Here is a 21212-nt window from a genome sequence, read left to right as displayed (position 1 = left end):
GTAGGCTAAAGTCCACAGATTTATTGTCTGACACTAAAGCATTTTGTAAAAATTGTGTTGGCTGTTAGTAGTCAGTAGGTGTGTGCCAGAAGGCCACATGGCACTCACAAAACAATGCTGAGTTCCTGTGGCCCTCTAACAATGGTTTTCTGCATATTTCCATGTGTCCTCAACAATGCATTTGATTTTGGACCTTTTTCAAGTGGGTGAGTTAGATTTCTGCACTTACAGGGCTCTGGGGTGTAAATCCAGCCATGGTCTGAAAATAACCTGCAGAGACAACTTGCTGCCTTGGAAAATGGAACCCTGTATACAAAATCTAAATAAAGGTTCCCAAAAGGGATGCAATCATTGGGAAAGAAACTGGAAACTAGGGTTTAACAAACCTGGATTTGATCCCCTAGTGGTAGCCCTTTCAGTTTGATAAACCGGAAATACTTTGCAAATATGCCATCAATCAGCATTTATTTCCATTGGATTATGTGTTACACCAAGCACCTTCAGAACCAATTTTTAGATCTGTTTTTTTTTTTTTTTTAACTGTTCAAGATAATGGATTTTTTTATGAATTAAAATATCATAAGTCAATAGTTAAAAATATCTTAGATGTTTCACGGTTTCCTGAGATGTCACTGCTGATGCAACAAAAGCTAGGGATTTTCTGCAAATGAGGAACATTCAGAGTTTTTATTTTCCTTTTTTCAATTATTTTATACTGCATCGGTGACATATTTATAAAATGTATTTAAAACCAGAGGTAAAATCCATCTTTTAAAACAGCTCCTTAGTCTTGAGGCCAATCAAGCTGTCTTGAAAAACATTGAGGCATTCTGCAAATGAATCACTTTTCATCAGGCGTAAATGTACAAAGAATTATTTTATTCTTTTCTTTGTGAACAATATGAATCATTATAAAGCTTCACATTTTGGCCAGTTTAAAAATGACAAGTAAATTTATTGAAAAACAAAAAACCAAAAAATAAAATAAAATAAACAAAACATTTTTTTTTTTTTTAAAAGAATAAAGAACCAAACAATTTAGCAGATAAGTAAAATATAAAATATGTAAAAAAAAATTTAAGGCATACAAATAAAAAACATAATTAATACAATAATATAAAAATACAGCATAACCAATGTGCTTTTTTTTCCAGAGCACAATTGGCATTATTTTTGACAGCCAAATGGCCATCCATAAAAAAAGTTTATAAATTATGTTGTAAGTTATTGCGAGCCTTTAGGCCTATTCACTAGGACCTTTGGCAGGGAAAAATAAAGTAGAAAAGTGTGATTAAGGCTTACATACCTTTCAAAATCCTTTCACTCTCCCTACCATGACCAGACATAAGCATGACCAGTGAGGTATATAGAACATAACACTGTCAGGCATATGCACAATAAAAAAGTGCATAAACAAAATGGCCACCCTTCTGTTAAGGGACAGCCTTCCATTGGTTATATTTGTGTTCATTTTTGCAATAGTTTTAAACTATTTTGGCTTTGGATTCATGAAAAAGAGTCCACAAGTTGTGTATGTTCAAGTCCCAGCAGCAGTGTTGCATTTCCCTTAGTGACACAAATCCATGTCAATAATACTATAGATCCTAACCACAAAAAAAAAGTCTCTTAAGGCTTTGATATATTATTTAGTGTGAACACTTAATATGTAAAGAGTTATCATCATACATCGAGAACCATGTCGTATTGCTGCTCTTTCTTCCGTCTACCACACTTAGTGATCAGGGCAGCGTATAAAGTCAATAACATCACCCAGTAGCACGCGTAAAGTATTGCACCAATGATGAGGACTGTCTGTTCAGAATCTTCAAATGGCTTTTTTGTTTCCCTCCATATGGTGTAAATGACACCACCGAAAAGGATTGTAAACCAAACGGTGATGGGAATTAACCCAATAAAATTCACTACTACTGTTTTTCTTCCCGATGTCCCCCAACCTGCTTTATTTATTGTGGCTATCGCAAACATCTTTGCTGGTAGTAAACTTGACATGTACAATACTGAATATAAAGACATGAAAACCATGACTATATTTCCTCGGAGGGCACTGGCAAAGGAAGACTTTATGAGGCCTACAAACTGAACAGTCAACAAGAAGAGCAAAATGTTCCATATTCTCCCACGGTAAAAAAGTTGGATGACTGTTGCTATCAGGAAAAAGGGAAAAAATCCTGTGATCACAGCTTCGTACGTCATCCACAAGTGGTGCTTGTGGAACCACATTGCATTATAGAGCCATTCACGGAAATAGGATTTGCTCCACCTCGTTTGTTGGTTGAGCCAACGCAAGTACTCGGTAGGTGTTTCAGTAAGGCATTTTGATCTTGCTGTGTATTTGGTTGCATAGCCCAGACTTAAAACCCGGTTTGTAAGATGCCTGTCATCACCAAAGCTGCATTGTGAACCCATGAATTCTTGATTATACCAATCTTCAATAAATTCGTGCAGTAGAGAATTTCTGTACATCCCCAGTGGTCCACTGATGCATTGCACACAGCCAAAGTAGGACTGACAAGCTCGCTCAATGTTAAATGCCATCCAGTATCTGACACTACTGAGGAATGAGATCCATGAGTCATATTTGTTTAATATCTGGTGGAGGGTAAAGAAAAGTAGATTTATTACTCAGAAATATAAAATATCAAAATTAAACAAGTCATACTTAAATAAAAACATATGCTGTCCTGTGTGATTTTTCTCTTTTCTCATTTCTGCATCTAATTATTTCACATCCAAAAAATCAGAGGAAGAAAATATACAAAATTGAATGCATGGATGTAATTACATTTCAAATATTCCAAACTACAACAAACCACATTATTTTACATAGAAGGAACAATAGTAAAGCAAATTAAACATCAAAAGGCAACGTTAAAAATGTTCCTACCCTAAGGTTATATTGAACATTAATTTCTACGTAAAGGCTACTTGTCCTGCCCTTCAAGCTTCCTGTTAGACCGCAATCATAAATTAGAATTTTAGCAGGCTCTATGTCATTAAAGTGATGGCAAGGAGATATTATTTTCAAAGGGGTTAAGTTTGTTAAAATGAACAGGAAACAGAGATCTTCAGATGTTATATGCAGCACAGTATGATTCGTGGTTGTGAAACATCTCTAAGACCTGGCTGGGAACTCAGTTTGTAGAGTTGGGGGGTTGGGATAAGGTCTTCCTGGCGTACATATCATTTTATAAGAACTCTTGGCTTTCTAATATATTCATAATGGAGAGTTTCTCCCAACCCAAAAAAACACATAAAAATAAACAGACGGCTTTAAAAAAAGGTAGACTTGAGTTCATCTATAGGACGTCATGTTTTAGAAAACAGCCGTGCAAGTCAAATTCTGTTTTTTTAAAATACGTGTAATTTGAGCAGCTCTCTGTCTAACGAATTAATGAATCCATTGATATTTGCACATTGTGTACTTTTGAAAGTGTGATCAGAATCAGCAGGAGGTATCTTAAAAGTTTTATTATATTTTTGTAAACTTTTTAAATGATTTAATATTTTTGGATAGGCTTTTTAAATGTTTTCAAAATATCAATATTAAAAAAAATATGTGATACAATCAAGTATTAATACTGCTTTTTCTGAATAAACAAGTTTTGAAATCTCTGTATATTTTGTTTCACTGGAATGGCAAAAAAAATGTTACCTGCACATCTCCTCCCACTCCTCCGACCATTATGTCCTCCTCTAAGACCTTAACCATCTCGACTGATGATGCTGGATCAAGCACTGTGTCAGAATCACATACCTAAAAAGTCCAAGGTTGAAAACATTTTACTCAAGCAATAATGTATAGTCCAAAATGCTAATTTTCCAAAGAATAATGCTTAATTAACACGTATATGACATTGTATCGTATACATGCAAATCTAATCATATATTTTAACAGAGATAATTTCTTTACTAGATTGGATAGAAATTAATCAGATGTTAGCGATTGACCTAAAATTCACTTTTATCAAAGCAAAACAGGTGAATTATACATGTTCTATGGATGCTTTCTCTTCAAAGGCTATTTTGATGCTAGGCTAAAAGGTTCTAAAATATATGAATGCGTTCAAAGGAAATACTGTTGCCATAATTTTAGAAGCTGCTTTTTTTTTAGCAGACTACAGATAAGTTAAAATTAGAAGCAGTATCATCCTATACTTTGCTGCATAATCAAGCACAAATGTGATATAATATTTATACAGTAGATTTGTAGGCATGAATATGATTGGTTGTTCACAGTTGGATATAGACATCCAGGTGTATGTGTGCATATTGATTGGTTGGCAAAGGCAGGGTGTAATGTAGGCAATTGTTTGCTGGGAGAGGCAGACTGTGCAGAATGATTGGCTGTCTGAGTTAGAACATACACAATGACTGGCTGACCGAGTTAGAACATATACAATGATTGGCTGCCTGAGTTAGAACATACACAATGACTGGCTGACCGAGTTAGAACATACACAATGATTGGCTGCCCAAGTTAGAACATACACAATGATTGGCTGCCTGAGTTAGAACATATACAATGATTGGCTGCCTGAGTTAGAACATATACAATGATTGGCTGCCTGAGTTAGAACATATACAATGATTGGCTGCCCAAGTTAGAACATACACAATGACTGGCTGACCGAGTTAGAACATATACAATGATTGGCTGCCCAAGTTAGAACACAGCTTCTATAAAAGGTGGTCCTTATTTAGACATGCACTAGAAGGCCGTTGTAGAATGAAAGACAGAGAATCTTCATCCATACAAAATGTCCCGTATTAAGGGGCACGTTGACAGCTAATTTGTCCATGAAATGGTGTATAAGCTCCTTTATGCTTAATGAACTGCTTAATTATAATTCTATTGCATCAATTAAACCATTGTATTTCATCTGTATTACACTGTAACAAGATCTTTTCATGTGATTTCATAGCATTTTGAAAGCCAAACAAAAACAATATTTGCAGCTGTTATATTCTTGGCAGGAAAACGCTGATAAAACAGTCTCTTATCATGTTGAACAAAGACACAAATTAAGTCCTGCTATTCTTCCTAATACCCGAATAAAGTGTACTTTACAATAAAAAAAAAAGGAAAAAGATCACTTTTATTGTGAAAGCAAGATTCGATGTCTAAAATATCAGTAATGCCTTAATCAAAGAGCAAGTATTTTTCTACAAAATAGTACATAGCGATAGATTAGCATGTATATGTAAAAGTTATGAGACCTGCTTGTTAAAAAACAATAACAAGACTAATCAGCACCATTTAAACTAAAACTATATTCTGATTGGCTACTTTCTGTGTTTTGCCAATTAGAGTGTCACTTTGTATTAAATTATGGTTAGTGAATAAAAGATAAATTGTTGAGAAAAAAAGGATTATCAGCTTACTATCAGCTGTGCAAGTCAGATTTGTTGGAGGAATATAAAGTACAAATGGGCGAGCCCCTTTTGGGTTACACCTGCTAAGTTCAAGTTTGCTAAATATGGTATTTATAGAAACTGAACTTTAAAGGGCATTCTGAACATTAGAGCAACCGTAGCTCACTGTAGTGGTCATGCTGCAAATAATCTTCACGTGCTTCTTAAATGACAATACAAACAAACATAATCTGTAAAGAATATATAAAAAGGAACACAAATAGTGTAATACGTCCTGACACCAAAAATGAGGCTTTGGGATATATTGCACTCACAGGCTTAAAGAAGTTAAAAGCAGAAAGGATTTAATGTAGATCTTTCATTTCTTCATTTCTTCCCTTTACATCCAGGTATACATATATAGGAAAAAAGGGAGAAACAAAAACATAGTGCAGCATTATTTTCAGTAAAATGACACTTTATTATATTGCACTCACAGAATAAATGTTATCAAGGAGCCCATCATCAGTCACTGTACTTCATCCACAAGGAAATCCAGGACCATCAGTTACGTGGAAAGGGCAAATAAAAAACAAACAAACACAAAAATCTTCAAATAAACACAAAATAAAATAAAAGTTAAAAAACTAGTATGCACTAGGTTTTGTCTTAGCTAAGCGGAAGTAATTTGATGCCGATCAACAACAGATGGACCCCGGCAATTCCGCCTCCGATTGGCGTATGGCTATCGAGGGGCAGGTACATTTAGCATTACAAATATGAAGAGCTTCACAACATAGTATACTGACGCTGGAAACCCCTGACGAAGTTCGAGGGCGGACAAAACGTGTAGGGTGGAAAGACAAAACTTAGTGCTTAGTAATTTTTAACATTTTTTTAACTTTTAATTTGTGTTTATTTGAAGATTGTTTCATTTGTTTGGTTTTTATTTGTTCTTCCACGTAACTGAATTTTCCTGTTCGTGGATGGTCCTGGATTTCCTTGTGGATGAAGTACAGTGACTTATGATGGGATCCTTAATAACTTTTATTTTGTGAGTGCAATATAATAAAGTGTCATTTTACTGAAAATAGCGCTGCACTATGTTTTTGTCTCTCCCTTTTTTCCTATATATGTATACCTGGATGTAAAGGGAAGAAATGAAGAAATGAAAGATCTACATTAAATCCTTTCTGCTCTTAACTTCTTTAAGTCTGCAAGTGTAATATATCCCAAAGCCTTATTTTTGGTGTCAGGATGTATTACACTATTTGTAGTCCTTTTTGCATACTCTTTACAGATTACTTTTGTTTGTATTGTCATTAAAGAAGTATTTGAGGAATCTTCCTGTAATCTGCAAGCTCAAGGGTAAAACCTTTTTTTCCATTTTCTCACTGGTGTACTTTATATTGGGTATTTTGTTTGTTTTTCAATCATTACGTGCTGTCTCCCCAGTTCCTGTCAAACAACTTTCACAGATTTTATTGGCACGGTCTCTAGACCATAACCCAGTCCTCCTTTTGTGAAGTCATCAAGAGTGATGAATACTGGCCGGTCAGTTTGATTAACCATAGCACATATGGCAATAGCCATGATCCTCCATTCCAGTGGCTCTCTATAGAGTTCAGCCCAGGCCACCTAGTGGTCAAAATGGCAGTCATGAGTAGGCATTAAACCTGTATAATGTAAACAATGCTGTTTTCCAGAAATGGCCCTATTTCCATTTTTAAAATTGCAGAGGCATAATCTACAATAATTTCATTAAGGTGAAGAGATCTTGGTATTTAAACTGCGCCTTTAAAATACACTTAAAGGACCACTATAGGTACCCAGACCACTTCAGCTCAATGAAGTGGTCTGGGTGCCAGGTCCATCTAGTGTTAACCCTGCAACTGTAAACATAGCAGTTTCAGAGAAACTGCTATGTTTACAATAGGGTTAATCCAGCCTCTAGTGGCTGTCTCAGTGACAGCCGCTAGAGGCGCTTCCGCACCTCTCACTGTGATTTTCACAGTGAGAAGATGCTGACGTCCATAGGAAAGCATTGAGAAATGCTTTCCTATGGACTGATTGAATGCGCATGCGCATTCGGCGGATGACATCGGAAGAGGGAGGAGAGTCCCCAGCGCCGAAGGAGCCCGGCGGTGGAGAAAGGTAAGAATTTAACCCCTTCCTCCCCCTCAGCCCGGCGGGAGGGGAACCCTGAGTGTGGGGGGGACCCAAAGACCCTATAGAGCCAGGAAAACTAGTTTGTTTTCCTGGCACTATAGTGGTCCTTTAACACTTGCTGAAATATGATATAAAATAGATGAGAATAACGAATGTCTCTTAATACTATTAATAATAAAAATGTGAGTGTCTCTCTGACATGTGTGAGACTTAAGAATTAAAAGCTGTCTGTAGCAAATACAAAGGCAAGTACTTTGTATAATGATAAACTCTACGGATATTCTTTGAAGGATTTTCATGCAAATAAAATTGCCAAAAAAATAAAAAAATATTTTTTCTATCAGCATAGCAATTAGTAATTAAAAGTGTACTCAAAATTCAAAACACATGAATTTTCAGTTACAAAAAAGGTTCACGTTGTATCCATGATTTCCAAACAAATCTGTGCTTAGAGAAAAGAAAAAAAAACCCAACATAAAATAAAGAAAAAAAGTATAATAAAAAATAAAACTTGCTCTAAAATGTGAAACCAATTTTCCTGGAATGGTGCCACTAGACTGTTCTGGGATTAGAAAATTCACATATTTAACGTCAAATGTTGAAACAACTTTCACCAGATGTACTCAGTGTGCTGGGATGAATCGACCCTCCCAACTGGGGGGTCCAGAGGGAAAAACCGGACCCGCCTGACTTGTTAAGTCTAGAGACAGTCATGTGGGTTTGGAAGGTGATATATATTATAGTTGATAGTAGAACATTAAATGCATTTCTCTAGTTTGAAAATGCCAGCAGTCTATCCCTGTAGCAACAGATCTACTGTTTCTTACACATGACTACAAACATTCCCAAACTCTTAGATCCTCTGGGAATAGAGCGAGTTCTACCTCAATTCACACTAACACAGACTGAGAGTCTTCAGGTGTTACACAGAGTACAAGCTTAAAAGGACTCGTGGATGCCAGATGAATCTTAGAAAGAATTCTTTCAGCTATAAATGCATGTTTTATATACTTAAAAAAAAAAAACAAAAAAAAAACGGCAACTTCAATGCAAGTTTTTTTTTTACATAAATTATCCTTTGTACAAATTAAAATAAAACTCTAACTAAAAGGTTTTGTGTTGACTGAGTGCCAGGGAGCACCTCTCCCTGTGGCACAAACAGTTAACTGTATGTGTACCTATCACCTCCCATTAAAAACCCACATGGATTTTTAAAACACTCACTCGGGAGGTGGCACACTGTCAGATTTTGTGAAATGATGTAATGTACCTCCTTTCAGTTTACAATCTGTACAGTTGCCTTATACAAGAGAGAAATCTGCTTTCAAGCAACGAGCTCTGATTTTAATAGACTGAATGGTTCCCTGTGTTCAAAAGGTACTTGCATATTCTAAAACCCACTTCACGGATCGTACAAAGGTCTCTTTATTTGGAGAGTGTTTTCCTTGGCAAACATAAAGTGGTTTATTACCTACCTGTACATAATCCACACTCCTTCCTAGTGCCTTGAATGCTGTATACATGACTTCCCTTTTTCCTCCCCATTTCTGCATGATGCATGTATACTTGTTGGACAGAACCATTTGGGTTACGTGTTGTGTACTTTCTTTGTGAGATTCCTCTGTCTCGCCCGGACCTTTTTCGTGGAAGTTATTTTTCCATACATAGGTGGCACAATTATCACTGCCCATGATCTCACGAAAACAGTCCATCATGTAGATGTCATCGTCTGAATTCCCATCGATGACCATGATAACTTTCATCCCAGGATAGGTCAACCGTTTCACGGAAAGTAAACATTTTTTTAAGTAGTCTGGATCTTCCTGATATGCAGCAATACAAAGGGCAACTGATTTATTCAGTTTAATTGGAGTTTCAAGAGATCGCTTCATCTTTCTATGTTCTAAAAATGCAAAGAGGCTTTGGATGATGAGGTGAAGTGCTAAAATTGCACCATATAGTCCAAATGAGAAGTAATAATTATCTGTTTGGATAAATTGGTAACCCACTATATAAGCAGCTGTTATTCCAAGTAAGAGTGAAACTCCAAAGAGTGTTGTCCCAATTATTCTCAGGATACATATAAACCTTTCACAATGCATCTGCAACAAGAAAACAAAGGGGATTGTTAATGATCAGTCATTTTAAAGTTCATACATAGTTCTAGAACATGCTGAAGAACCGTTTTCATTTTCAGAGTTGACCATGAGTTTGAAACCTTTTTCCCAATACATTCTGTATTGATCATAATAACAAGGTAAATGTGAATCATATTTGCCATGGTACTTAGTCTTTAGGAAATGTAATTCACAAATATCGAGGAAGTTAAGATTACCCATCACTGTCCTGGGTTAATGGTAGAAGATCCATTCCATTCTCGGGTCACGATTGGCCTGTTTGTCTAGTTCAGCTCATTAGTTTATGTATTTATGAGTTAGGTCCAGGTTTATATAAGCAATGAACAAGAAATTATTTTCAATACGCAATTCAGAAATTTAACATGCCCGGTGTTAAAAGCACATTGCATAGTCACTATGTTTGCCATTATGTGTGTGTGCAATATTTATTGAAAATGAGGGTTGTTTTATCTTGTACTCATTTAGCTCCAGGTAAACTCATTGTGATTTACTCCTCTCTGTCTTTGAAAGATGGAACCATAGGTTGAAGAGGGCTCTGCTCAAACGAGCTTACATTCTATATGAGGTGAGGTATAAAACACAATAGGACAGGAAATAGCAATCAAATAAGGTGGGAGTGAAGCAGAGCTGGAGGAGAGAGAAGAGTGCTGCCCTTTAGGAGAGAGCAAGAGACATGTATGTGAGGTAGAGGTTACTCTGGGAGGCCATAAGCTTTCCTACAGAGATGGATTTTAAGGCACTTATTAAACGATTGAAGACTAGGGGAGAGTGTGATGGCAATAGGCAGGGTATTCCATAGGAAGGAAGCCGCCCATGAGAAGTCCTGTAAGCGTGAGTTGGCCGTACGGGTGCGAGCAGCAGACAGGAGAAGGTCACGGGCAGAGCAGAGGGACCGAGAAGGGGCATACGTATGTATCTGTGAAGAGATATAAGAGGGGCTAAAGTTGTTCAGTGCTTTATATGTATGGGTTAGCACTTTGAATTGACTCCTATAGGATACAGGAAGCCAATGTAAGGACTGACAGAGGGGTGAGGTGTGATTGGACCGACTAGATAGGAAAATCAGTGGTGGCAGCATTCATTACAGACTGCAGCAGGGCAATACGGCTTTTGGGAATATATATATCAAATCTAAACAATGTCAGTGGTTTATAAAGGGGGTTTACATGTCACCATCTCAAAATATCAAGAAAGAAAGCCTAAAGGTCACCTTTTAGTAAATATTTCCACTGGCCTTCAGATTCATAGGTACCAGCCAGTATATATCATGAATCATTGTACATTTTGATAAAACTCAAGGATTTTGGTCATGGGAACAATATGATAAGCGTTTTTTTACTTTGTATTTTATCAGCCAACACGAACATGTTCTGATTAAGGACATAACATCATCTGCTGGCTCCTGCTAACTTTGGAACACCACCCTCTTACATCATTATTCTGTGAAGTCCCCCTTTCCTTTCCTGCACAATGTTAATCAGCCCAAACCCTCCTTATGTTGCTCTATTTAAATGTTAAAATCTTGATAGTGGAATTAGCTTGAGAAAACACCTCTCTGCACAGACCAGATGTTAAAACGATTTTCCTACAGGGTGATTTTTTTTTAAGATGTGCAGTAAAGTGTGGAATGGTTTGAATTGAACTTAATCTTAATTTCAGGTAACAAACTATTTTTTTATTTCCAAACCCTACAATATCTGTTTATTTACGATATTTAAAAATATACAATGTAATTTAATGAGTGTTTATAGCCAAGGGAAGTCTATGGGCCTTTCATATAATATACAGTTAGAAAGAAAACATCAATAATTTTAAAGGGCTCACTGTGGCAAAAGGTATGCATGTATTATACCTTAAATAGCACATTTTTTCCCCTAACAAAAAGGACTGTACGTTCATAGAATCTGACAAAATCATCTTTCAGGATAAACCGAGAGTTTGGAAAAGCGTAAATTTGTTGCAAGACCTAACAACATAGACTTGTTCTAAGAAGTGACACTGTTTAGAAAAAAAAATTCAGCATTATATCAAAGTACTGTTTAATGTGCACCTTACTGCAGATCTGTTGTTTAGAGAACAGTAAAAGACTTATTGCAGTTCTGGAGCAATTTATCAAAGGCTTGTGGAGTGTCAGATACTAATATAAAGCAATTAGGGTCAATTTGGTTGAGAGTGACTGCGAAACACAGTCCCTAGTCATACCACATTTGTTTAAAATCCAGTTTGAAAATCAAAGTGAACAGCTGATTGAGTAAATAAGCATTACATTTACCAAAATGGGTGCCAGAAAAGAACCCAATGGGTGGAGATGTAGTCACGTGAATGCACATACAGTAGACATGCTTATTCAGTGAACCATGAATTCACAGGAATCGACTGGGGAATTGCAAATTTTAGACTAAAATACCCAAGCTGGAAAAATAGCTGAGTTGAAAAAATGTTCACAGTATTCCTATTTTGGAATAAAATTCCTGAACGTTTGTTACATAACTTATTTAAAGGTCTGAGAATTTTATTATTTACTTAAGAAATTAACATAAATGTCGAAGCGATTGGAGCCTAAATCTCAAGTAAATTAGTCGGAAAAAAACCGAATACTTTATGTATATATCCTGGTAACTATAATGTGTTTTAATGTATTCTGAGCCAAGATATTCCATTTGTGTCATACAAATGAGCTAATAGAAAGCTAAAGGTGATACTTTCGTGAGTCTCTTTGAGCCAAGATTTTTAATGGCGTAAAATGTTGTCATTGCAAGCGATGTATGACCAGACCTTTTTCTGTAAGAACATACCGAAGCATCATTCAGAATATTTTTTTGGTAGTTACTATAGTATCTGGGTGTACATGCCAATAAAAACAACATAACAGTACATGATTACTAAATGTGGATAGTCCCACGTCACAATGTAATGCTGAAACGCTAAGTGTACATTCATTTCTGATATTTTAAATGTCTACATACATTTAAAGTTCATGAGATCTTAAAGGGCCACTATAGGCACCCAGACCACTTCAGCTCAATTAAGTAGTCTGGGTGCTAGGTCCCTCTAGGGTTAACCCTGCCTGCTGTAAACATAGCAGTTTCTGAGAAACTGCTATGTTTCACTGAGGGTTAATCCAGCCTCTAGTGGCTGTCTCCCTGACAGCCCATGGAGGCGCTTCTGCGATTCTCACTGTAAAAATCACAGTGAGAAGACGCTGGACGTCCATAGGAAAGCATTGAGTAATGCTTTCCTATGGGCGGTTTGAATGCGCGTGCGGCTCTTGCCGCGCCTGCGCATTCGGCGCTGACGTCGGCAGGAGGAGGAGAGGTCACCAGCGCTAAGGGAGCCCAGCACTGGAGAAAGGGAAATGGCTGGGGTTTTAACTCCTTCAGCCCAGCGGGAGGAGGGCCATGAGGGTGGGGGGGGGGACCTAATAACCCTATAGTGCAAGAAAAACTCTGTTTGTCCTATAATGTTGAAAGTGTCTGTTAGTACTAGAATTATATCATTAGCTTTACATCCCTTCAATAAACACCCAGGTAAAAGCATTACCGTTTAATTTTGTTTAAATAGGCAACTTTAGTTGCGTATTTTTTTACAGTTATTTATACCATTAATTTAGATTAAACATACTGCTGTCCCATGTTGTGTCTAAAGTGTTTTATTTCTTCTTCTAACACCTTAGACATAAATGGGTAATCCCTAGATCCTGGACTGTTAGGGGGTTCTTGTGGACTGTGTTGGGAACCACTGCATTAGAACATACAATTATTCCCAATGAGACAGCTCATATTTAACTTGTTGGACAGCTGGGCTGCTTTCCCAATATTGCATTTTTGCCTTGAAGTGCACCTTGTTTTAATGACTTAAAAGATTTTTTAAAGAAATGCCACGTAGAGGCAAGTTGAAATATGTGTAAAAAAAATTAAAAGCCATTAGTTTAATTGAGCTTTTCTGAAGTTTTGGCTTGTTCTTCGGTTAGTGATGCTTGCTTGCTAGCTTGCAGGAAATAAATTAGCTTGTGTGCCATTGTCTATTTTGTAAGAAATATTAGTGCCATTTGTTATACAGGGTGAGGTCAACACATCGCTGTTACACTGGACTAAAAGAAAAAAATACAAAGGACTGCACTCCAACCTGGATCAGACCTCTCATTTTAATGCTATATATGTTTAATGTGTTATGTTACAGAGGGTTAAGCAGTTCCTCAATGAGTAATATATCTGGTTGTGGAGGCCAGGTGCATCCTGGGAAATGCTATGTCTTCATTAGAACACGAGACAGGAAATGAAAGTGCAAGTGTTTTATTACATAGATCTTAAAAAACGCTTGAACGTTAAATAATAATAAATAAATAATAATAACGACCAATACCATGGAAGTTTTTTTTTTCTTTTCTTCAGATGTGAGATCTGCTTTAAAATGAATGGTGCTAAAAGAAAACCATAGGTACATGGTCCTATAAGACCACCTATCCCAGTGATGGCTAACCATGACACCATAAATTGTTTCTGGACTCTAAAAGCTAGCTGAGCACCATGGGAAATGTAGTCCAGAAACAATTTATGGTGTCAAGATTAGGCATCACTGACCTATGCCATCATTTCCTACTGCTCACACAACCTCTTTTCCTGCTAGAGTGTAAGCCTGGTGATGCATTCCAGATACTTTATTTGCGGGTTTATAAGGGACTAGTGTGTAATGCCAAGTAGGGCATTGTACACTATATTAAATTAATTTGTACAAACGGTTAGAGTAACCCTTTGAATGTTATGCACTGTGTGTTCCACATCATCAGTTTGTCAGTAACCCCTTCCTGGTGTATAGCTCTGCAGAATCTGCTGGCCCTTAATAAAGGAAAAATAATAAAAGGTTGAAAGATCTGCTATTTGTGGAGTGCATGCAATCCTTTTTTGGGGGGAGAGGAGAGGGTGAGGGAAGCATTGTATGGGATAAATCTGCCCACCATCATCAGACTAATAGTAGATCTTTACATATTTTATAATGGTTGGTCTATGTTAATATATAAAAGATGGACAAAAGTTGATGACCACCCAACAAACCAGGAATTATGAGGAAACAGCAAGAATTTAAAAGATCACTCCAAATTAACATAGCAGAAAACAACGAATGCGTTGGAGATGATAAACAAATTGCCTATCAGAGCCTAAATATTCCATTGTCAATGGACTATTAAGTCAATATAGCGGAGTGTGTGCAAATCTGCATAAAGGAAGTAATGGATTAATATAGAGAATGTAGATTTAACCAGATTAGGCAATGGAGCATGCTTTATTGGAAGGAATGTGTATCATGTCTGATTTTTTTGACGGAATATTCTGCCATAGGGGATCTTGGAAACCAAAGACAGAATAAATGGGATAGGATGCCATATTTGCATAAATCTGTAACATATATTGTACTACATACTGCTGGAGTGATAGTGGGAAAGTCAAATTAAATGTAAAATAAAAACAAAAAACTGTTAAAAATTAATAATCTGTCCTCACTATAAAGAGAAGGAACCTTTCAAACCTCTTTTTAAGGTTGCTTAATAAATTGGGGCAGTCTTCACCTCTACATGGATCGCACATTAGCAATTTATCACTCTTAAATGTTCCTATGACAGAAAGCAAGAGCATTTGTGGTTCCTGTGTGTATTTCTGTCTTATAGTATTGAGTACGGAGACGTGACTATGTGTATATTTATCCTTATAATGTCACAGGGGGCATGCAAGGACTTGGACAAATGTTGAGACAGCAGATACCGGGACCAGAAGTCAAATTTGGCACTGTTTGGTCACAGTTGGCTCTATACCTATCACTTGTGCTAAGAAATGTGTGGAATGGCAATGAGGTCTCGTAAAGATTACATTGCATTTGATGGTTAGGTTAAAGGGACACTAAAGGCACTCAGACCACTTCATCTAATTGAAAATATAAAATATTGAAGTTTTAGAGAAATTGCAATATTTACATTGCCGGGTTAAGACTGTCTTTAGTTGCTGTCTCCCATTCAGACACTAGAGGCACTTGCTATTGTTTTACTGAATTCAACTCTGAGAAAAAATGCTGGAAACCATCATGCTTTACGTGAAGACATCCAGTGTGTTGAAAAGCCCTGTATAGCGAAGGCCTAATGGTAGAACGGCACTCACCGCACATGCACATTATCTTCCTGGATCATGCTGATGTCAACAGAGGAGGAGCCTGATTCAGTGCTCAGATACATTAGGTGAGTGTATAAAGGGTTTTTAGCCATTTACATAGCTGGGGAAGCAAGGGAGCAAGGGGACACTATAAGTTCAGGAATACAATTTTGTACTCCTAACACTATTACATTCCTTTGAGCAGTGGAGGGATGACAGTTCTCAAAATATTACTTTGATTACTGACTCAGGTTTGGAATGTTGACTAATTTACAATCACAATCTTTTCTGTAACAGCATGGTAATATGGTGGCCATAAGAATACAATAGTAAATGTATTAAATCGTGCAGTTTAGAGCCCTTGGAAAACCCCTGCCCTCCAAAATTGTTTTAACTATTTTGTTGATAATAAGAAAACAATAGAAAAATGTATCAAATCCTGTAGCGTAGAACCTTTGGGCACTAAAAAGACTAACTATGTCATTTTATAATAAACAATTTTGTGATTATCACCTTTCTCCTTCCTCATGATTTAAAACATGTTTTTATGTAATTCTACTATTTTTATTCATTCATTCTTATTCTCAATATATTGTGTCATTACAAGTTTCATTCACTCGCATAACACATTGATTTTAGAATGTCAAATACATCCACAGTATGGACACATTTATGGAAAGGTACAGTAAAAACTATTATTGACAGACATGACACTGTATGTTTTGAGGGCTTGGTCTGGAAGCTTGCAATCTAAGAGGGCAGGGGCAGGATGAACAAGATAAGAGTGTATCCAAGTTAACTAATACCATAGATGAAAATATGGTCATATGGTTTGAGTCCCAGAGCTCGAAAGGACATGAGGAAATGTGAAGGTCATGTATGAGAGATAAAGAGGATATAATAACGGGTCAGTGAGCTTTACCCCACAAGAAGAAAGCTAAGATTAAACGAGAAGTGTTTGATTTGGTTGAAGTCGTAGAATAAGGTAGCAGAGTCACTGAGGCCTTTGTAAGTCTGAGTGTGTACAATAAAAACATAATTTTAAAGATGGGGGAAGTTGAGTTTGAGCCAGGTGGTAGCAGTTTGCGGAGACCGGAATTGAGTCACTTGTGTGTCAGTAAAATAAGTAAGAATGGAATGATGGAGTAATGGGACATGATGAGGTCATGAACTAGAGGTTTTACAGAAAGTTCATAGAAGAATAGATGTAAGAAATACTTTTTTAAGGTGAATGAGACAGAATCAGGCAGCGAGGAATACTTATGAATACTTATTATTATTATCATCATTTATATATAGCGACAACGCTTTACAATATTTTAAAGGGGGACATTTAACAATAGAAAATGTTACAGGAACAATAGGTTGATGAGGACCCGGCTCAAAAGAGCTATGTAGCAGAGATAAAGTCAAAAGTGATTCCATAGTGTCATGGATGGCTAGTTGGGGAGATTCTAACATTATTTCAGGCAAGAAATAGTTGTCATACAAGGCAGGAAGTTAAATGAAGGGACATGATTAGTTTAGTTCATTAGAAGTTTAGCTTCCGAAGTTTAGCTTAGGTAAGGTGACATACGAGATACGGATTCTGGTGGGACAAGAGAGAAGAAACATATTTAGTTGACACTGACATGAAATGTGATTTATAAAATAACTGAAAGAAGTTGTAGACCTGGAATAAAAGACCAGGCACTGATTATTGCACTGATTATTGTTGGATGTCAATGGTAAGTGTAAGGAAAGGTGATTAATTCACATTTCTTAAGATTAGGAAAATGTCTGGTTTTATTTGGGAGATAAAATTGCATAAAGTTTGCCAACAGGTCTAGCCACCCAGCTTGATTTGTAGTTAACGCTTGATGACACAATATGGGCCAAATGCTGTTGACTCATCCTTTAGCTAGGTATGTTTTGGATATTAATAATCGCTGAACCTGTGTGCATAGTTTGACACTAGAACTTAATAAACCTTCACCTAAAGGATGAGAAGTTGAAGGGCCAGCTTCGGGTTTCTCAGTATCATTAACCTATAGTCAACCACAGACATGACGGAACATTGTGTTAGCCTTATATCCAGTCATCTTCGTAATTTGAGGAGGTCTTGCCCTCTACTGCACATTGTGTGAAACAGACGAATGGCACATTAAAGTCTGTCTTGTGATCATGTGGAAATCACTGCTAAATGTATTAACTCTGTGAACAAATCTCAAACTGCCAAATAATTGGGCAGCAGTATAACTTCCATAATGACTTGCCATCATTGGGCAGGCAGAAAAAGATCAGAATTGTAGAACAGCAACTAGTAGCTTCAAAGAGGCCTGCAATGAAAGGGGCACTTTATTGCTCCATTATCCAGTAAAGGATATATTTCTATCTGTGTTGCCGGTTTCCATCGTAATGGGACCCTAACTTAAGTGCGATTGACATATACAAGGGGTATCTCCAGATAGATCCCTAGCATAACTACAACTCTAAAACTCTAATGATGCTTTGCCAGTCCTACAAAACAACACCGGTGCTGTAGCTCTGTACCTCTAGCCTCCCCTGGCATGCCCAGAACATTTAAATTTAAATATATAGTTTTCTTAAAGTAACAACAAATAAATATTTACTTTTCTATATATATATATATATATATATATATATATATATATATATATATATATATGTATATATATGTATATATATATATATATATATATATAATATATTAATATATATATATATATGTATATATATATATATATATATATATATATATATATATATATATTAGGTAGTAATAAAATATTATATAAATAAATAAATAAATAATATATATATATATATATATATATATATATATATTAGGTAGTAATAAAATATTATATAAATAAATAAATAAAATATATATATATATAAATAAATAATAATAAATATATATATTAAGTAGTAATAAAATATTATATAAATAAATAATAATAAATATATATATATATAATATAATTTTATTTTATTGGCTGTTGTACTAATGCCCTTGAGTTCTGCTTGACAATAATTTTCTACCAGTTGCTATTTCTAAAGAAGGACTGTTAAAGAAGATATAAACACAGATGCTCTATATTTAGTGCTTGCAGTAGATAATGGGGAAGGTGTTAGTGAAGAATTCAAAGCCCATGAAAAAAAAGACTGGAAAGATTCAATGGAAAACGTGTTTCTCCTAGAGCTGCTGGAGATAGCACTTTCCCTTCTGCAGGCACCCAGGGTGAAGGACCAAATCACTGTCAGAAGCTGTCATCACTGAATTGGTGCATGCCCCTCTCTACCCTATCCTCACACAGGCTGCTGGACCAGCCCTCACTGTGTGCAGGGAACTCCAGCCTACATCAAGGAGCCAATCACAGCCATGGGGGCTTATTGCCTCACAGGGAGGTCTAGACTGTGTGACGTCAGAGGTATTCCCTCACACGCGTCACGTGGGCAAGGAGTACAAGAGGCAACTTCATTAGCTAGCAAGCATGCTGTACAGGATCAGAGCCAAGAGCTAACACACTGGGCTCTGTGTAAAAGCTGAATTTTATGATTAAAAATGTTCAGCACACTCCTCACTTCTCTGCACATAGTCTGAACAAACAGCTAGCAGCACACAGCAGATTTTGCTTAAAAAAACTAAATCCAAACTTTAGTCCCTAAAAATCAGCTCTTTATTTTTGGACAGCTGGGCACACAGACATGCTCTGTTCACATTGTATCATTCAATATCACACAGATTCCCTGCTTGCCTGATACTTTGTATTACCAGACTATTGTAATGTAGCATATAAAGTTATCTCTCCTCCACTGATTCAATGATCATTCTGGGTCTGTTCCCAAACAGGGAGGGATCATACATGTGGTTTATTGAAAAACTGTAAGGCTATCTAAATCCTGAGGGTCTGCCAACAAACCTCACCCTATTCAGGACAGGGTTAGCTCTACTCCTAATTACTTCATCCTAAGTGCCACGTTTCAGCATTAATGATCTGCATCAGGCACTGTACCTTTTTTTTTTGGTGCCCTGGGGCTATGTTTAAATGTAGGAAGTCAGTCTATGCCTGTCTGCAGCAATCCTGCTGAAAGAGAATGGGGGATGATGCTACAAAGTAAATGTGAGCATTAAATAGGACATCTCAGATAATCCACCTCTGTCATATGCTAATAGAAAGCTGGGGAGGTGTAAAAGCTTGCCCCTGGCTATGCTTGGTTCCTCACTCATTGCTCTATGAATGGAATAGAGGTGTGTGTAACACATTACATGGCTTTTGTCACTGCAGCCCAGGTTGTACTTGTCACCCCCATACTTAGACAAACCCCTGGCACGTACTCCTTCCTTACTAACTGCTACTCCCACCCCACACCCCCCTCTCACTCTCTCTCTTTGTACACCCATTCTTGCCTCCCCAGCCGTGGGTTACAATGAAGGCATACATTTTATCATCCTGTAGAAATGGCTTAGTGATTTGCAAACTTAATACGAGCAATAAAGTGACAGTATTATCAGTTTGTAAAAATCTATCAATACAGTATTAAACACAGCAACATAATACTTAGTGCAACATTCTAACATTCTAGACAGAAATCACCAAATATATATAGAGACAACTAGCTAATTCTAATTAAATGATCAGAATATTATTCAAAGACCACTTATAAAATATAACCAGCTCATGCATACATAAATATATATATACACAGACACACACACACACACAAACACACACACACACACACAGACACACACACACAAATGTTACACAAATGTTACACAAATGTTACAAATAGAACACACTTTGTTAACGTTCAGCAATCTGTAATAAAAAGTGAAAGAGCTAAGCCATACATAAAAAAATGAGTCTTACTTTACCTTGGGGGTAAGTGATCCTTGAGTCCTGCGGTGAGTACAATGCTCTGAATGTGGATGCTTGCTTCTTTTTGACGTTTCCAATACTGAGGTAATATCAGATCAATGGATCAGTTGCTTTTTTTTCTTTTGGTGTGTGTGTGTTTTTTGGACACAAAGGCAAAAATGAAGGCAGTGAAATAAAAAAATTTTTAAAAAAAGGATTAAAAAGAAATAATCACTTTTTTTAAGAAAAAAAAAGTTTCACTTTTCTTAGTGTTGTATTCAACAACAACATTCTCTACATGTACATTGGCACATATAGGTAAATCGAAGTATTCCACGTGTCTTCAAATTAAAAAAAATCTATCTAGACTAGAAATATTTATATAAAAATATATATATAGAATTAAAAAAATAAAAGAAATTCAAGGTCAGCTTATTCTTTTGAATTGCCCAGTGCTTGCAGAGATCTGGTCACAGTGGCAGTGCATTTAGAGAGAGGTGGTAAGCAGCCCAACGGTGCAACATCAGTGT

The 21212-nt window shown here is 36.5% G+C and overlaps 1 protein-coding gene across 1 annotated transcript; it reads right to left on the bottom strand.

Moving 5' to 3' along the window:
- Positions 1 to 1048: 1048 nt before the first annotated feature.
- On the bottom strand, positions 1049 to 20995 carry HAS2 (hyaluronan synthase 2). The gene is made up of 4 exons (XM_063450266.1): positions 20700 to 20995; positions 9018 to 9644; positions 3674 to 3775; positions 1049 to 2610 (listed from the first exon to the last, which is right to left on the bottom strand). The coding sequence occupies exons 2-4, from the start codon at positions 9642 to 9644 to the stop codon at positions 1681 to 1683; spliced, it is 1659 nt and encodes a 552-aa protein (XP_063306336.1). The 5' UTR covers positions 20700 to 20995; the 3' UTR covers positions 1049 to 1680.
- Positions 20996 to 21212: the final 217 nt, after the last annotated feature.

The sequence above is a fragment of the Pelobates fuscus genome, chromosome 4 (assembly GCF_036172605.1).
Source record: "Pelobates fuscus isolate aPelFus1 chromosome 4, aPelFus1.pri, whole genome shotgun sequence".
NCBI lineage: Eukaryota > Metazoa > Chordata > Amphibia > Anura > Pelobatidae > Pelobates > Pelobates fuscus.
The sequence above is the reverse complement of the archived record's forward strand: the minus strand, read 5'-3'. Positions and strand labels throughout refer to the sequence as shown.